Here is a 17,548-nt window from a genome sequence, read left to right as displayed (position 1 = left end):
CTACCCTCAAGGAGCTTTCCTTCTCCTAGAGATAATGTGATATGTACACTATTAAGTGATTCCAAAAAATGATCAAGCATTTATTAAGCACTTACTATTTTCTTAGGCACTGTAGTATGAGGGGACAAAGGGTTCCAGAAAAATTTAAGGAAGAAGAGAATATTTTCAGCTTGTAGGGAGAGAGAAGAATCCAAGGAATGTGATTTAGAGCTAAACTGCCAAGTTTGAACACTAAGGGTTATCAGAATTCAAAGACCATACATACCGTGGAGGATTTTGGTCAAACACCAAGGTAACTGGATAGCCCCTGAAGTTCCTTCCAGCTCTTAGAATCTAAGATAGGACTCATGTAGATGTTAAAGAGGTTGATTGGAGCCAGATTTGTAGAGGGTCCTGAATGCTTAGATATAAGGTCTTTGAACTAATAATATCAGTACTAGGGAGCTATGGAAAGTTTTCGAGCTGAGGGGTGATATCAATCAATTCAAGAAGCATTTGTTAATTATTATCAGCATGCACCAGGCACTAAGGAAACAAATAAAAAAGAATGAAACAATTCCTTACCTGCAAATTTAAATGCTAATAGATGATATATGTATATATTGTATACAAGCATACAGAAAATAAGTATGAAGAGAATAAATGAAAATAAATAGAAAGTAGTCAAATGTAAGGGAGATTGAAAAGGAGGACACTAGCCATTAAGAGGACCAGAAAAAGCTTCAATATAGAAAGCAGTGTTTGAGATTCTTCTTGAAGGAAGAAAGGGATTCTCTAAAGCAGAGATAAGGAGGAGGTGCACTAAAGGGTGGCCAATACTAAGGCATATAGATGGAAGACGGAATACTGTATGTGATGTTCAGAGAGAAGGCCAGTTTGGCTGGAAGAATAACGTCCAAGATGAGAACAGAAAAATAGATGGCACCCTGGTTTTAAAGGGTTTTAAGAGCTAAGCATAAACATTTATATTTTATCTTATTGGCAACAGGAAGTCACTAGAATTGAATGAGATGGACATTAGCATGGTCATATCTCTCCTTAATGAAAATTATTTTGGCAGCAGAGTGGAAGATGGATCAGAATGGGGAGAAAATTACAGAAGACTGTGGCCATAACCTAAGCAAATGGCAATAAAGATTTGAATGGTGGTAGAAAGAAAGGATAAGATGTGACCGATGTTGTGGAGGCAGAAATGTCAAGATATGGAAATTTATTGATATGAGGGAGAATAAGGAGTCAAAAATACTGAGATTACCAACCCAAAAGATTAGAAGGTTGGTAGTACCTTTGAAAGAACTAGGGAAATTTGGAAAAAGGAAGGGTTGAGGTGGAAAGAAACTAAGTTCAGTTTGGGGAATGTTAATTTTGAAATGGATCAGTAACTTCCAGTTTGAAATGTCCAATAAACAAGATGTAATCAAAGCAGGCTTTAAGGCAGGAAGGACAGAGTTCAGGGGACAGAACTGATCAGAACTTTGCTGTAAGAATATTATTCCTACTGTAAGGTGTTATAGATTGAAGGAGGAGAGATTAGCACAGAGGGGACTACTTCAGATACTACTCCTCTAGCCGCTAAGGAACAAGAATCAGGATATGGGTAGTGACAGTAAGAAAAGAAGGGATGGATATATTAATATAGAGAATTGAGTGCATACTGAATGAGGATGGCTCCAACACTTCAAGTCCGAGAAATGATGGTCCCACTGAGAGAACACGAGGTACAGATGATGAGCTGATTATGGGGTGAGAAGCAGGGAGAGTAGAAAAGATGATGAATCTTATACATACACATGACATATGACACTGAGTAGTTAACATCACTAAAATGGAAGGCCCAAAGGGAAATGACATTGAATAAGTGTGGGGAGGGGGGGGCATGCCAGAAGGCACCAAAAGACAATTTAGACTAGATATGATAAGAAAGAGGGAGTAGGGCAAGATGAAAGGAAAATGAATGTTCAAGGGAAGTAAGTCTGACTTATGCAGATTTATGATATGCAGAATTGATTAGAAGGTGGGTAGACTGAAGACAGGGAGACCAAAGAAATGGCAAATATTGCTTGGATCCAGTATATTACATTATGTCTTGCTCTGTCTTAGCACATCATCTGGCACACAGCAGGCACTTACTAAATGTTTAATGACTGTCCAAGATAGTATTCCTATATTTTAACCTCAGGTTGGAGTGCTGTGTCCTATGTGTGTTGGGGTAAAAAGTAAAGGAGTTACAGGACTTAGAGCTCAGAAAGATGGGGGTAGCGGACAGAAAAATGAACTTTAGACTCAGTCCCATAAAGAAGTGGCTTTCTTAGTTACAAAAAATTTACATTTCTTAAAGCATTTTAAAATTTTATAAAGTGCTTTCCTCACAGCAACCCTGTGACAAAATAATGCCCCTTTTATAGATGACAACATTTGCCCATGGTAACACAACTAATAAGTGTCAAAGCCAGGGAACTTCATGGTACCTGGTGACTAGAACCCCAAAGCTTCCTTTTGCTGAGGAAGGAGAGGTCACTAGAGAATCACTGCCCTATCTAACAGGCGTATGTTCTGTGCTCACAGATGTCGAGGAGCTTGATGGAAGAGGACATTCTAGAACACTGTAATGTGGGGGGGTGCAGGATTTGGGATGGTGAAATAAGCAGGAAAGATGTAATCAAAGGGGGCTTTAAAGCAGGAAGGGCTTGAAGTGGGAGAAAACTAGAAAGGGAAGAAGTTAAGGAAGGGCTGCCCTCTCAGCAGGAGGTAGAAAATGATTTACAAACACTTGAAAGAGTCAGTGAATGACCCAGGCTGAAAAGACTGAAAACCTTTTCTTCTATGTTATTTTTAGGTAGGAATGTCGCTTTGTTTAACCTTTTTTTTATATTAGTTTTAATTCCTTAATGTGTACCTACCACTAGCCATGAAATGGTTTCTCCCACAGCTATCCTCACCTCATTCTGTAGCTCTATGTGGGCAAATTGTAACTGTGGTTTTGGTTTGGCTACAGGCTTTGTAGCAAATCTTTACCAAGCAGCCTCAGCACTGGCAGCACGTTTATTTTGGTATTAGCAAAGACAGCACCCTTCTCCCAGGCACTCTGGCTTGATACCTCAGAGTAATCTTTGATATCCTCTGTAATGTATTTTAAAGACTACAAGGTAATTTTCTCATTAAATGTAGTAAGTGGTACAATTATTCCTATCTCCATTTTTAGACAGAAACTGAGACTCACTGAGATGAAGATGGAGTTATGACCTGGATTTGGTCATGCAGATGGTAGACTGACAGGGTCAGGACTCATATTCAAAGCTGACAAAGTTGGATCTGCACTTTAGGGAGATCGCTTTGACAGCTAAGAGACTTGAGGAAAGACTTGAGCCCAGGTGACCAACCAGAAAAGTGATTTCATTAGTGGCTAGCACATAATAGGCATTTAATAATTGCTTGTTGATTGACTGCTTCTAAGGTAAAATTTGAATTCGTGTTTGGCATTCAAAGCCATTCCCAACCTGGCCTCAAACTACCATTCCACTAATGGAATGTTACTAAACACTCCTCTTCTTCAAGCACTCCAGTCCAAAAGAGAGTAAGCCAAACTGGCCTAATGGCTATTCCTTACACATGAATGTCCATCTCTGTTTCCCTGCTTTTTCACATTCAGTATCTGGACTGGATTCCTTCCCTACCTTCCACTCCAAAGAGTCCCTAGTTGACTTTACTGCCCAGCCAAAGGCTTCCTGCTACTTAATAAAGACTTTCCTGATCATCCCAGCTGCTAGTGCCATCCCCCAATAAAACTAACATTTTTTTTTGTTTTCACTTACAAGTGCACATGCTGTCCCCCCATTAGAATATAAATTCCTCCATGGCTGGGACATTGTCTTCTCTGCTTCCCAGTACCTAATAGAGTGCTTGGTGGAGGGCACCTGAACTACGCTTAAAACCACAAGGTCTGAGTTCCTATCCTACCTCAGATATCTATTATCTGAGTGAACTGGGACACCTAGAGCCTAGAACCTCCCTGACTCTCCATTTCCTCAATTACAAAATGAGGGGGTCAGACTGAATGGACTCTGAGACCCCTTCTCGTTCTTAGATCTATGATTCTAAAATAGGCACCTGACAGTTATTGAGGGGGCAGTTAGGTAGTGCAGTGGATCAAGGACCAGGCCTGGCATCAGGAAGATTCACCTTTGTGAGTTCTAATCTGGCTTCTGATACTTACTGTGTTTGTGTGAGCCTGAGTAAATCATTTAACTCTGTTTGCTTCCATTTCTTCATCTGTAAAATGAGCTAGAGAAGGAAATGGCAAACCACTCCAGTAACTTTGCACAGAAAAACTCCAAATGGGGTCACAAAGAGTCAGACACGACTGGAAAGACTCAATAACAACAAAAATACTTAGTGATTGAACAATAAAAGACAGTACAACTATGAGATATCAAAAATGGAAGGGATCTCAGAGGTCATACAGCCCATCTCCTTTATTTCATAGATGAGGACAAATGAAATCCAGAGAGATAATGATTTGTTCAAGGTCACACAGGCAGTCAGGAGGCAAAGCAGGCATTCAGACATAGGTCCCTTGACTTGAAAGCCAGCATTATTTCCAAGGCTTTTTTTTTTTTTTTGCAAAATGCCAAGCTGCTCCATCCAGATTAAACATGCCTTCAGATTGTGACATCAACAATAACAGTTTAGACAAGTAGCACAGGCTCTGGAGACCACTCTCCCAGCTCCCTCTTGCAGTGATGAGTTTAAGTACAAAAAGCACAGTTAGCTACATCTCCCCTTGGAGTTCTAGGGTTATTTACTAAGGTGATATAGTAAGCATAGTTGGTACAAAGTATTTCCCCAAAAGTCTGTAACATATTCACCACAGTACATAACATTTTCCAGGGAAAAGTTGGCTCAAGCTTAAACAGCACATGTGGCAAAGGAGTAGCTCACAATTCCTGAACATCTTTTTGCTGGAGGCCTCAAAATGTTCCCCTGAGGTATAGGGTCGTGGCCTTTATGTGGTTCTCTTTGTAGAGCCTTCAGTCTGCTTTCTTCATCACATCCAGTCTGCCCTTGGCTCCTGAAGTATATCGTGTTGTCATTGCATCATTCTGCTGCTAGGATACTGAAGAAAAAGGCCAAATCATCCAGATTTTTTAGATGGAATGCTCCCTCCTCCCTGCCAACAGAAACATGATCCCCCTGGTTCCAATTAGCTTGGTGGTTTTATACAGGCCCCAGAAGATATGGCCACGTCCCTGCATCAATCTGAATAGACTTTCTGTCTACCTAGAGAGTTATCTAGGCTTTTTTCACACCTAGCCAACAATCAAGATGAATTCTGACCTAATACATGTTTCAGGCCTAAGTGTAGCAAAGTGATTTTGACTCTTCCTGGTTTTAATATTCGATGTCCTTAGCAATTCTACTACAGTATGTTTGGCAAAGTCCACAGTCCCAAATCCTGGATAGCTCTTAGTGACTTTGGTAGGTTTAACATTTCCTTTTTGAATGTCTTGCTTGCAAAATGTCTTGATTGCAAAAAGACTTACCCAATCCAAAAATAATAAACAAAAATCAAACAAAATCAAGCCTCTCTTCCCAGAGGGAAAGTCTGGTCCCTTATAGAGTTCCCTAGGTATAAAGAGTGCTGGTAGGAGGCCCAGTTAATAGAGCAGAGCAAAAGGTCTGGAGTCAGGAGGATGGGAGTTCAAATCTGGACTTGAATGATGGGATCCTAATAACGCTGCCCCCAGCCCCAGTAGTTTAACTTCCTTCTAGGTCCCACTGAACAGCAGGCACACTGCCCCTACCTACCCACAAACCACGCTCCCATTCAATATTCTGACTTCTTCATATATGCCTCACCAGAAGAACAGGTATGTGCATGAACTCATATTTCTGACAGAACAGCAGGCGTGTCCATGTGATGGGATCCCAGACTCTGTCTGTAGCTAGCCACGGCCCCCAGACCCATTTCTCATATTTCCCACAGAAATATCAGGTGCGTCCATGCACTCAGCCACCAACACATCCATCTTGTCTAAGACAAGACCACAACAGCCAGCCAATCAGAAAGCAGCACCATCAGGATACCCAAGCAGGGTGTGGACCCCAAAACAATAGAAGAGACTTACCCTAATTAAACACCTGTGAAGTAATAGTAAAAAACTGACCGAGTAAACTTATGATGTAGGGAGACTTATTATAATATTATTATCACACATAACCCCCCAATGGGTTTTTCAATCTGCATTTTAACGGCCTGCCCATTTCCACTGTAGCTGGGACCCCTCCCCTATTACCTAATCCTTTAACAAACCCCTCCTGCCTTTTTAATATTCATAATTTCTGTTATGTAATTGCATCTTTACCCTATAAAAATCCATCTTGCTTTCTCTGAAATTGTTCATGAGAGGCATCAGTATTAATGAATGCTTATACTTGGATTAGAGGTGGTCTGACTCTAAATTCTTTGAGACAGTTAAACCACAGCACATCATGAAACCCCAAAACAGTTTTTGGCATCCCTGGGTGGGCAGAGTCTAAACCTACCTAAACTTATACAGGGACACGTACTAGCTTTGTGACCCTGGGTAAGTCACTTCACCCTGTTTGCCTCAGTTTCCTTATGGTAAAATGAGATAGAGAAGGAAACGGCAAACCACTCCACTATCTTTGCCAAAACAAAACAAAATAAAAATTTAAATGAGGTCTCCAAGAGTCAGATAAGACTGAACAAGAACAACAAAGTATGTAGGGCTTTTCTCACATGAATTAGAGATTTCAGATTCAGGTGAAGTTATCTGAGAACCTAAGTGAGAACCTAAACATATTTGGCTTGGTGTTGGAACACTACCTAAGTGAGAACCTAAACATAATTTGGCTTGGTGTTGGAACACTAGGGAGGCAGGTGAGTCAGCGGAGTCTTCCTTCTCACTTTCCCATAGAGGGATCTCCCTTCTCTGGACCCATTAACTTAATGCCATATTTCATCAATGATTAACTTAAAAAGGGAAAAAAAAAATCAAGTTTCTTATGTAAGAAGGAAAGTTTAGTTCCTAGAGACATCCCAGAGTAAGTGAATTTTTCCCCATGCATTAGAGATCTGAGGGAAATGGAAGCCACATTCACCCTCAAGTGAGAATCCAAATCAATTTGGCTAGATGCTGGCAACCTAGCTCTGGATCTGCACATACGAAGGTGGTAGGAAGACTGAGGCACTTGGCCCTTTCTCTCTTCCACTTAGCTCCCTGCCCCCCAACTAAGTATTCACACTAGGAGAAAAGATTCAACGTTCAAAAATTCCTTTGGGTCCCTAAAATAAAATAAGGCTTCCTATTTTTCCCCAGGAATGCCTAAAACACATAGAGAATCCAAATGGACTCATGGACCAAATCCCTAGGTGTCTCTTCCTAACCATGGTAGGCCCACATTTTCCCTAGGAGTTGCAGGAAAATTTCTTCTGGGTTTCTATACATAAAGAGCACCCAAAATTTTCCCCAACAGATCCCTGACACTATCCAAATCGAGTTTCTAATTCACCTTTCACAAGAACAAACAGGTTAACCTTTAAAGGGAGGTGGAGGGGAATCTTCACAGAGTTGAGGAGCTCCCAAAAGAATTTTAAGCACTTTGGATACTTGGGGGAAAGGGGACCCATAAGTTCGAATGGTGGAATTTTCTAGGCCAGAAGGCAAACCTTTTCCTGGGGAGCAGTTCACAAAGAACAAACTTATCTGGATTTGTGTCAGAATAAGAATATTCTAGGTCTTTCTAAAAGTTAAAAAAGAAAAAAAAGTGAGTATTTTTGAGCTATCAATGTGCTCTAGAGAAACCTCTGTGCACTAGTATTTCAGGGATATGAAATAAAATAAAATAAAATCCATACTCATAAGGATACAGCAATACAGATAGTCATATTTAAGTATTCAAAAAGGCAAAGGTTATCTCAAAAGAACTGAACCAACGCTGAAGAAAACATATTGGAAACAATAACTGTAAATTTTTTTTTAATGCTAACTTTTCTTTAGTTGACCTTGAAAACTAGGGCATCCAAAAGCAAAGGAGTGCAGGGTGGAGAATCTCTCAGTCAGGCCTCAGAAAACGTATCCAGTACACTGCTTATCTTGCATGGTTCCTTCACATACATACAGCTTATCCTCCCTAGTGAACAAGTGAATTGTATTCTCGATCAGCAAACATTCAAGGACTCGGTGGTCCAGTGACACATCATTAGGGCTGGTGTGAGACGGGTAAGACTGCTTAAAAAGTCTAAAATTCTGTTCACCCCGGGACCCCCATTCTTACAGGTATTTAAGAACCCAGGCTTTGCTCGCATGGGTCAAATGGCATATTGACTCCTACCTAACATAATGGTGAGGGCTAAAGGGGGCACTTCCAGAACCGTGAACCTCAAAGAAAAATGGGAAGAAAAAAGATCCAGCAGTTTTAAAACATTTTCTCTCCCCCCCCACCCCCCAGCGTTGGGGCTTTCTGACCCCTCTCTGGGGGGTGTTTTCCTCCCCAGCCTTTCCCTTCTGAAAGTACCACCGTCCCGAAGTTATTCGGCCCCAAGTCAGCGAAGGTCAGTGTGGCAATGACCCGCTGCCCAGACTACCCGGCCCTGCAAATGGAGGGCACTGGAAGGGCACCAGACTTCCACCGTGCCCCTGCGCTTACAGCCCCGCCCCTCCGCCTTTTCCGCTTGGCTCCCAGGCCCTCCAGGCCCCCGATCTGCGGCCCCCATCCAGCCTCGGGCGTCGCCGCATACCGAGCGGGAAGAACTCGAGCGGGAGCCGGCGCCGGCCCCGCAGGCACGCGCTCCCCTACATGGAGGCCACCACGGTCCCCAACGCAGCCACCCACCCCGCCCCCGCCACTGCCTTCATTGAGAAGACGCTTCTTGATCACGTGAAGGCGGCGTGCGGGCGGCGTGACGCCACGGCGGACGCGGGCCAATAGGAGCCTCTGTTTATGTCAGGGTCATTTGAATATTCAAGATTGTGGCCCCCGTTCCGCCCGCCTGCCTTCCCCCAGGTCCGCTTTCCGGGCCTCTAGCCAAACCGGGAGGGAGGAGACGGTAGCTGAGACGGCGGTGGCAAAGGCGGCGGAGGCGGGGAGTGAGGGCGTAGGGGCTGCGGGCTCCGGGAGCTGGGGGAGCCGAGGAGCCCAAGTGCGGGCGGGGGGAAGCAGCCGCGCCGCGGTTGCCTTGACCCCCCCATCTCCACTCCCCCGCGGCCACCCCTTCTCCTCTGTTCCCCCCACCCCCCAGACGTCTGAACTGCGCAGCTCGGGCCTGCCGGGGGAGCCGAGCCGCCGCCGCCGCCGCTGCTGCCCGGCCCAGTCCTGGCCCAGCCTTCTGCTCTCGGGGGACATGCGGGAGAGAGAATGAACCAGAGCGACACGTTGGTGCATCTGTTTGCCGGAGGGTACGGCCGGGGTGGGGCGGGGGGACGAGGGGGATGGAGGGGAGAATAAAGGAAAAGGAAACGGGGAGGGGGCGGCTACAGAGCCGGGGAAGGAGGGGCTGGAGGAGGGGGACGGCTTGGAGCCGCGGGGGCGAGGGTGGGGGTGAGGCCGGGGAAGTCGCCGAGTTGGGGGGCCTGGGGAGTTAGGGAGCCCGCGGCGGGATTGAAATGAAAAAAAGACAAAAATAGTCGTAATTAACCGTTTATCTGCCTCTCTTGCCAGCATGCTCCGCCCGCATCCTCTCATCTGAGAGCTGGGGCGGGGGGTGGGGGGTGGGAAGCATCCTGGGAGGGGGTCCTGGCGGGCCCCGGGGGAGGCGGAGGCTACCGGGCCTGGCTCCCGGGGCCGCCTGGCCTCGTGTAGGCTCCGAGGCCTGGCAGGTGGTGATTCGCGGGGGGCGGGGAGGAGGAACCAGGAGACGGGGAGGCACACTCAGAAGCTGGGGAACCGTGGACAAAATGGGTGCCCGTGGAGCGGCCCCAGGCCTCCGGGCCTGCCCAGGCACCGGGTCTCGGGGTTCCGAGGAGGCTTAAGGCTCCGGATCCTGCTGGAGCCCCAGCCGGGCTGCCGCGGATCCACTCTGTGCTTGTGGATGGGAGGGAGGGGGATGCCTGAGAGCCTACTATGGGCACGACCAGGGCAGAGCTGACACCCCACGTGGGAAACAACCCATCCCCCAGCCTCCTTGGACCCAACTGTATTACCTAATGGAAAAACCTTCATGAATTCCTCTGCAGATAGGCAACGTTCCTTTTTGCCTTAGTGGAGTTAACGGGAGAATTTCCATGGTTTGCCAATAGTTTGCCTGTATCCACAGACACTGGAACTGAAGTCTCAAGACTCCTGATGGCCTCTCTACCCCACTCCATTATCCACTGAAAAGAATCATATGTTTGCTTTTTCTAAGGGATTTTGAGGAATGTAACGGCATCTTACTATAATGTCATATAGAACTATAAGTAAGGACCTTTTTCATGTTACTTCCATAAACTTAATTCCTTGGGATAGGGTCAGAGGATCTTTTATGCTAAGTTTTATGCCACATAACTATACAGTTAAGACTGTATGTTTTACAGCTTCTTATGGTTGGGACGCTAAACTCTTTGTACAATGCTTAATACCGTTAGGCACTTTAAAATGCCCTTGGATAGTTCACTTTACAAATCTTTAACCTATTTTCTGTATCATTTGGAAGTGATAAAACATTTTAGCATTTATTTTGACCGAGATTTTTTCCCCAAAGAAATGTTTTGGGTTAGAGAGATGGACTGAGTTGCTAAGTAATGCACTTTTGTTAGGCCCCAATATAACCTGTGGACATTTTTCCTTTTAACTAGTTAAACCCTTTTATGATCTTAGTATCAAAGATTTTGAACTGGAAAAGGCCTGAGAGATCATCTAGCTCTGTCCTATAATTTTACAGAGAAGGGTGAAATTAACTGCCCAAATTCAGTCATATTGTAAGTTTTGGAGCTGTGAGATTTTAATATTATTAAGTCCAGTTCTTTTTTCACTAAGCTTGTGTCTCACTTTTCAGAATCTATGAGTTTCAGTGAAACTTCTTACAATCTATTATCTTGGTAATAATCATTTCAAATAAATTAGATTCTGAGTTCATATTAGATTAGGATCACTAAGTCAGTTATCTTGTCTCTATAAAGGAAAATCCTTCACACAGTTTGTTTTTTAAATTTCATATATTTTTTTCCTACCCCTTCAGTTTTTTCAATGTGAAGATCTCCTTTTACGTTATGCATATCACATTTTCTTAAGGGAGTCCCATGGAGACAACAAAAGAGCTTAGTGACTTGCCCATGTTCACACAGGTTGTTTGTGTTAGAATCAGGACTTGAACTCGTCTTCCTGACTCTAAGACTGACTCTTTCTCAGGCAAACTTTGGTTGTTTTTTTTAAAGACCTAGAGTTTGGATCTTAACAGATTTTTTAGGGATCAGAATTGTAGGAATAGTAAAGACATTGTACTAGGAGTAAGACAATTTAGATTTTAGACCCAACTTAGCTATTAAATCACTTTAGACAAGTCCTTTTACAAATTCTTTGAGTCTGAGTTTATAGAATCAGAGACCTGCTGGACAATGAGAAAGTCTTAAGTCTTTCTCTTTCTAGGCATCCAGTGTTTTCATTACAAAGTGAGATAGTCAAGTTCAGTACCCTCACTATGCAACTACAACAGGGGAAGACTAAAGAGACTGAAAGATACCTTGTATCAAGGAGTTTTTCTTCATCTGTAAATTTTAAATTGGACAATCTTCATGGATGTTGAACTAAAATTTAAGCAGTGATCTTTATAAGTCCTTTATGGGAGAGTGGATTTAAATTTCATTCTTTGTATATTCTGATGAGAAATGTAATGAAATAAATTTGGACTTGGGAATTCTGAGATCTAATTCTTGTTTTCACAGTAACCACATAGGGAAAAGGAGAAATGTATCACTATTCTAATGGTCCAGGTTTTGGTAAGTTTGTGGTTGAAATTGTGTTGACCAGCTTAAACCAGTATCCCTTAGTGTTGAAACTCCCTCCACTGGTCCTGACCAACAAGTTCTTTGTAAGTTACAGTCTTACTTGCTTGGGACCCTGAGAGGTTTGAGTTGACTTGTTCATGGTCACAACCCTTACATGTCAGAAATAGGACTTGAACTCAGGTCTTCCTGTTAAAGGAGTGCTTCTAACCACTACACAAAGCTGCTGTAGTTATTATAGAGATTAAATTATTAAAGGTCATAAATGTTTTCAGAACTTAATGAGTTAAATTTTATGAATACTGTAATATTTCAAAATAACATTGAATTTTACAATCAAGAAAATTTTAACACATTGGAGTTTTCAAACTGCCCAGTAGTGTTTACTGATAAATAATCAAGTAGGTAGTAGCTACAATGTGTATACATTGGCTTATCAGGATCACAGATTCAAAGATTTCTAGTAGCAAGCAGCATTGCGAAATAAACATTTGAAAGCTGGCTCTGTACCTTGTATTCATCTGACTTATTCACATGCATACCCCATGCTTCCCATAAAATAGTCTTTGGTCTCATTTATTGGCAGAGTTAATATTGAGTTGTTTGTAAGGTCTGTCTTTGAATCATTCTAGTTTTAGTAAAAACTGACTGCAAATTAACGGTTGGTACCTTAGAAAAAAAAAAAGATGTGACCATGGTACAGTCAGCTATAATTCAAATTTTGTGTCATTTTTGCATTTTTTTTTTTTACAAAAAATAAAAGAAGCTATATAGACTATGAAATGTTCTTTGAAATTTTTGAGAGAGTCAAAGTTCCAACAGTTACTGCTATATTGACTGTGCCTTTACATCATTTAACACAGATGAGAAATGGACTATTACACATTGGAAGAGATTGGAAAGAAACCAAAAATTTTGTGACATATTTTAAAATTTGGTGTGTTCTTTCCATTTTTCTGTGCAGTTTTTCTATATTGAAAGGACTTTATAAACATTAATAATATATGATATTTCATTATGATGAACTCTTAAGCTACCCAAATTGTATTAGTGTTCAGAAATTGCTCCATTAAAAAAGTCATATCTTAGGAACTGAAAACCTTGTTTGTGCAGATATTATCATAACAGTATGTGTTACGAAGATCTGTGTCATATATACACAGAGTATTCTGGCATTTATGGTAATTTTTTACATTCTTCCATTTCCTCTTTAAACCTTCTTAAATGTCCTTGTTTTTCTCTTTTACTTTCTTTTCTCCCCCGGCCCCTTTTCTTTCTCCTTTTCCTGTTTTAGCCCTTGAAGGAACGAACAATTTCGTTCTTTGGTACCATTAATAGTACTTAGGACTGAAAAGATTGCTGACTTTGTAGAGTATTTATAGAGAGATCATTTCTCATTTGTGGTACAGTAAAAATGTATGCCATTGGATATTTGTCATTATTAATGTGAATGTTTAAATGTTCTCATAGTCACAGTATTTATAGACATTTCACTGAATCTGTGATCTTACTTTGTGGATATTACCTTCATCAGTGCAGATTGCATCCCATCTGTACTTTCTGAAACATCCTGGGCAATTCTTATCCATGTTATCACATAGTTCCTTCCTTCATAGAGGATCTGCCCCATATGTTGGAAGGTACCTAAGAATAGCATAATTTTTAGACAGTCTATACAAACATTTATGTAAATGAAAAAATAACTGGAATAATAAAGTTATTGGTGAAATTTTGCCCTAGTAGAATTGTGAAAACATTAAAACAGTCTTACAAATAAGAATATCCCAAATATAAAAGAAAAATAGATAGGAGACATAAAAATATAAGCTTTGCCTGTATTATGATCTATATATAAATGTTTTAGATTATGTTTGGAGGAATGAATTGTGAGCATATTTGGTTGTAGGCAGGCAGTGATTTCCTTTAATATAGTAATGTTGGGAGAGCAGTAAGTGGTGAATAGAAAGGTGAATAAATGCACAAAAAAGTATATAAATATAAAAGATTATGAAATTGTAGTGCTAAAAGTGCAAATTATCTGATCCAAGTCTTTGTTTTTCACCATTGACTTTAAAGCAGATTGACACCAGTGAAAACTTTGTGTGTGTAAAGATTATTTTGGGAACTCATATCTAAGACTTCCTTTTTTAAAACATTTTAAATACAAAATTTTTTGTCTCTAATGTAATTGGTGATAATTTGGTTCTTATTGTACTTTTGTTACCTATCTAAAACCACAGAGTGTCTTTAGATTTTGTCTTTGATTCTTTGTCCCCATTCACCCTCATTTTTCTTCTGATGCATCCCAGGACAGATTCAGTCCTGCAGCTTTTGGTACTTCTTAAGGGTCAAGCTCTTGAAAAGACCAATCAAAGGCATTGCCTGCTGAGCACACCTTATGATTCTGGCCCCGTATGAAACTATTGGTCCTGAATGGGCCAAACTTAGAATAGTAGTGAAGCTCAAAGCCACTTACCTTGCACGTGTCCAGTAATCACTTTTGCGCATGAAATTTTTTATCTCTGAAGCTGAATCTTTCCTTATAATTCATTTATAATTACTAAACAACTAAATTTTATTTTAATAAAATACTGTTTTTAACACAATTTAAAAATCTAAAACTAAGAAAACATTAACATTGACACCTGTCTTTTGGCTTTTTCAGAAATTTAGTTGAGTTTAATAAAACAATGATATTGGAGCACTTACAAATGTTGCTAGTTATTTAAAATTTCTGATTACGGATTAAGAACTAGCCTTTTTTGTTGAAAAATCTTCCAAAATCTATATTTAACTGCCTAGGTTAAGTATGATATGCTGTGAGCATGATTGAATCCTTTTTATAATTTATAGTGTTGCAATGCATCGGAGTAACAATTGGGAAACATCACTGCAGGTGTAATAAGAATTTTATTAATCCAGTAACATATCCTGGTAGTCGCTTGTTGTATTTGTGGGTTTTTTTTTAAATTTCAGCCATCAACTTGATTTCTTAGCATTTTATAGTTCATAAAATGTGTAATTGGACATTTAAGTAGTATACATGTAGCTACTTAATTGTTCAATTTAATTATCAGCTCAAAAAATGAAGCAGTCTTTTCCCAAATAATTTTTCCTCTTGAACTAAAATGTTACATATAATCTCTCATTTTTCCTCCTAATATTAAGCATTCAAAATGAAAGCAACCTGCCATAATAGCTAGAGAACTAACCATGATCACAAAGACCAGGGTCCAGGTCTCTATTCGGTCAATAGTTCTGCAAACCTGAGGAATTCAATTTTTTTCAGGGCCCTAGACAACTCTGAGACTGTAAGTTGCAGAAAAGTTGCCAATCTGCATTGGGAAAGGAATGTTAGTCTCTTGTTTATAAGTGCCACTAAATCAACTCATTCCTCCATCCTGTTTTTCATTAAATTTGTTACGTGTTGATTGGCTACGTAGGAAAAGTATAAAATATAGTATCCTGTATTTTTAATAGTCCTTGTACTATTTACTCTAAAGCTTCAGTTATGTCTCAGATTATTTTTATTTTATAACAGGAAGATCACCCATATAATTGTGTATGCACAGATAAGCATGAAGCTACAATTTTCTTTTTAGTTCTCCTTAATGCTTCACTTTCAGCAGCATTATAAGTACCAAAAATATTACATATTATGTTGTCTTTGTGGGAGAATGAACTTGAAAGTTTGAATAGTGCCCGCATATATTGGAACAATTTGCTACAGGGATATTTCACAATTTGAATAATTCATAGATACATCAGTGAGATAATCCTGGCAGACAGGATTATGATAACATTATCAGATCCTAGTTATTCTCAGAAACTTAAACTGCAGTTTTCCAATATTAAAAGTCTTCCTATCTTCAGGCAAGGCTATGTTTCTAAAGCATTCTTTAATTTCATATAATAAAAATATAATGGAGCCAACCAGGAAAAAAATTAACTAACATCCAATATTTAAGCAACAGGTAAATGTAGCATCTTTAAAAGCTATGATCCTGTCTTCAAGTTATTAGAGGTTCAACTTTATCTGAAACCATAGCATTTATGCCTGTCCTACTCAACTTCAGGTACAAATTACAATTTAAAAAGTTTTATAAAATTTCTCATAACATGTGGATTCATTCCTTTTTTGCTAGATATATTTACAAACTCTGTCCTTTCCAACATACACATGCTAATTGTATTTGCTGGTAACTTTGTTGATTTGTTTTTTATTTTTCAATTAAATTTGAACCAGTTTGTTTCATTTTAGAACCAATCATAAAATATAGTTTAAGTACTATAATTTCATTAGAATTAATAGATATGTTTTCATAGATGTTATGTAATTTATAAACCGGTTATATAAGAAAACTTCTTCTGGCTAAATAAACTTAAAGAAAACAAGCAGCCTTATTTGTCATCAGCGGTGTTTGTCTTCACTGCCTTTATCCCAGTTAAATAGAACTGAAGAGATAATGTTTTCCCTCTATAATAGACGCAAACAGTTCAAAACTGATGTAATTTTTTTTGATATCTACTCTTTCATCAAATCTCCAAACTTCCTGTTAAACATTCCTTACTTTACATGGGGATGATGAAGAATTATTTATTCTCTACTATTAATAGCTCCCAAATGTCCATGAGTTCTAATATGCTAGACAAGGAGGATGGAGTCTGGGATAAAGGGCCACCTTTGGAGTTAGGATGACCTAGGTTCATATGCTGCCTATGACACACATTGGCTATGTGACCCAGGGCAAGTTACTTAACCTCTCAGGAAATTTTCCAAGACTGTAAATTGCTGAATGATTGCCAGTTTTCTTTGGTAGAATTTATTAATCTAGAAATCACAAGACCAAAAAAAAGTAAGTAGCTGGCAGGTGTAGAAAAGTCAGACTACCCACCACAACTAGGAAGGTGGCTTCAGGAAAGTGATTTAACCTTTCTAGACTTCAGTTTCCTTTAAATTGTAGGACTTCTGTGATGCCAGATGATTCCTCTCACTTTTAAAATGCTGCAAATCTTACAGTTGAGTGTTTAAAAAAAAAAATTTTTTTGCAGATATATTTTGTTAACTCATGTCCAGAATTAGTGTTTTACTTTAGGCAATGGTCAATGCAATATTAATATTTAATCCATTTCTGCACTGTGTACATTTTGAATGTGAACTGGTTATAAGACAAGGTCTGTAGCTTCCATTTTTGTTTAAATGTCTCCCCAAACTGAACAGCATAGATGATACTTGATTTTATACTTGTACGTAATTGTTGTGTCAAATGTAAAAATGTCTTTTTCATATACTTAGCTGTTAGACTATGTAAAGTTTAGCCTTTTATACAAGTAATTGTTTACTAAATGCTATTCAAAGATAAGAATGTGGCTTTAATTAGGATGTAGTTGTGAAGAGTAAGATATAGGATCAGAAAGCACAATTGATTATATTCCTTTTACAGGTGATTGAGCTAGTCAGTACTTACAGTTTTAGGCAGATATGTTTTAAAAGTTGGTTCCTAATGATTTCTTGTAGTTGCTAGAATGGTCTTCTGTTTCACTATGGTAAAAAACCAGTAAGTATTTCAAATTGATTGAAAACCTTATCTCAATTTTGTTTTTAC

The 17,548-nt window shown here is 39.9% G+C and overlaps 1 protein-coding gene and 1 long non-coding RNA gene across 6 annotated transcripts in view; one reads left to right on the top strand and one right to left on the bottom strand.

Moving 5' to 3' along the window:
* Window positions 1-4,427: 4,427 nt before the first annotated feature.
* Window positions 4,428-9,093, bottom strand: LOC140506375 (uncharacterized). Of its 2 annotated transcripts, none has more exons than XR_011967904.1 (3): window positions 8,762-9,093; window positions 5,806-8,154; window positions 4,428-5,113 (listed from the first exon to the last, which is right to left on the bottom strand). It is a non-coding gene; the product is annotated as an uncharacterized lncRNA (long non-coding RNA). The 2 variants fall into 2 exon arrangements; XR_011967903.1 differs by having other exon boundaries at window positions 5,857-8,154; window positions 8,762-9,092.
* Window positions 9,067-17,548, top strand: part of SLC25A36 (solute carrier family 25 member 36) — a 50,678-nt gene continuing 42,196 nt past the window's right edge. Inside the window, exons 1-3 of one of the 4 annotated variants that reach the window (XM_072613501.1) lie at window positions 9,068-9,419; window positions 10,277-10,418; window positions 11,883-11,936. Coding sequence is in view for 1 of the 4 variants with exons in the window: in XM_072613499.1 (XP_072469600.1) it covers window positions 9,379-9,419 (41 nt within the window). In the remaining 3 variants the exon portion in view is untranslated. The other 3 variants (XM_072613502.1, XM_072613499.1, XM_072613503.1) reach the window with 3 other exon arrangements.

The sequence above is a fragment of the Notamacropus eugenii genome, chromosome 5 (assembly GCF_028372415.1).
Source record: "Notamacropus eugenii isolate mMacEug1 chromosome 5, mMacEug1.pri_v2, whole genome shotgun sequence".
In the NCBI taxonomy this organism is placed as follows: Eukaryota; Metazoa; Chordata; class Mammalia; order Diprotodontia; family Macropodidae; genus Notamacropus; species Notamacropus eugenii.
Note: the sequence above shows the minus strand (reverse complement) of the source record. Positions and strands in the feature narration are given on the sequence as shown.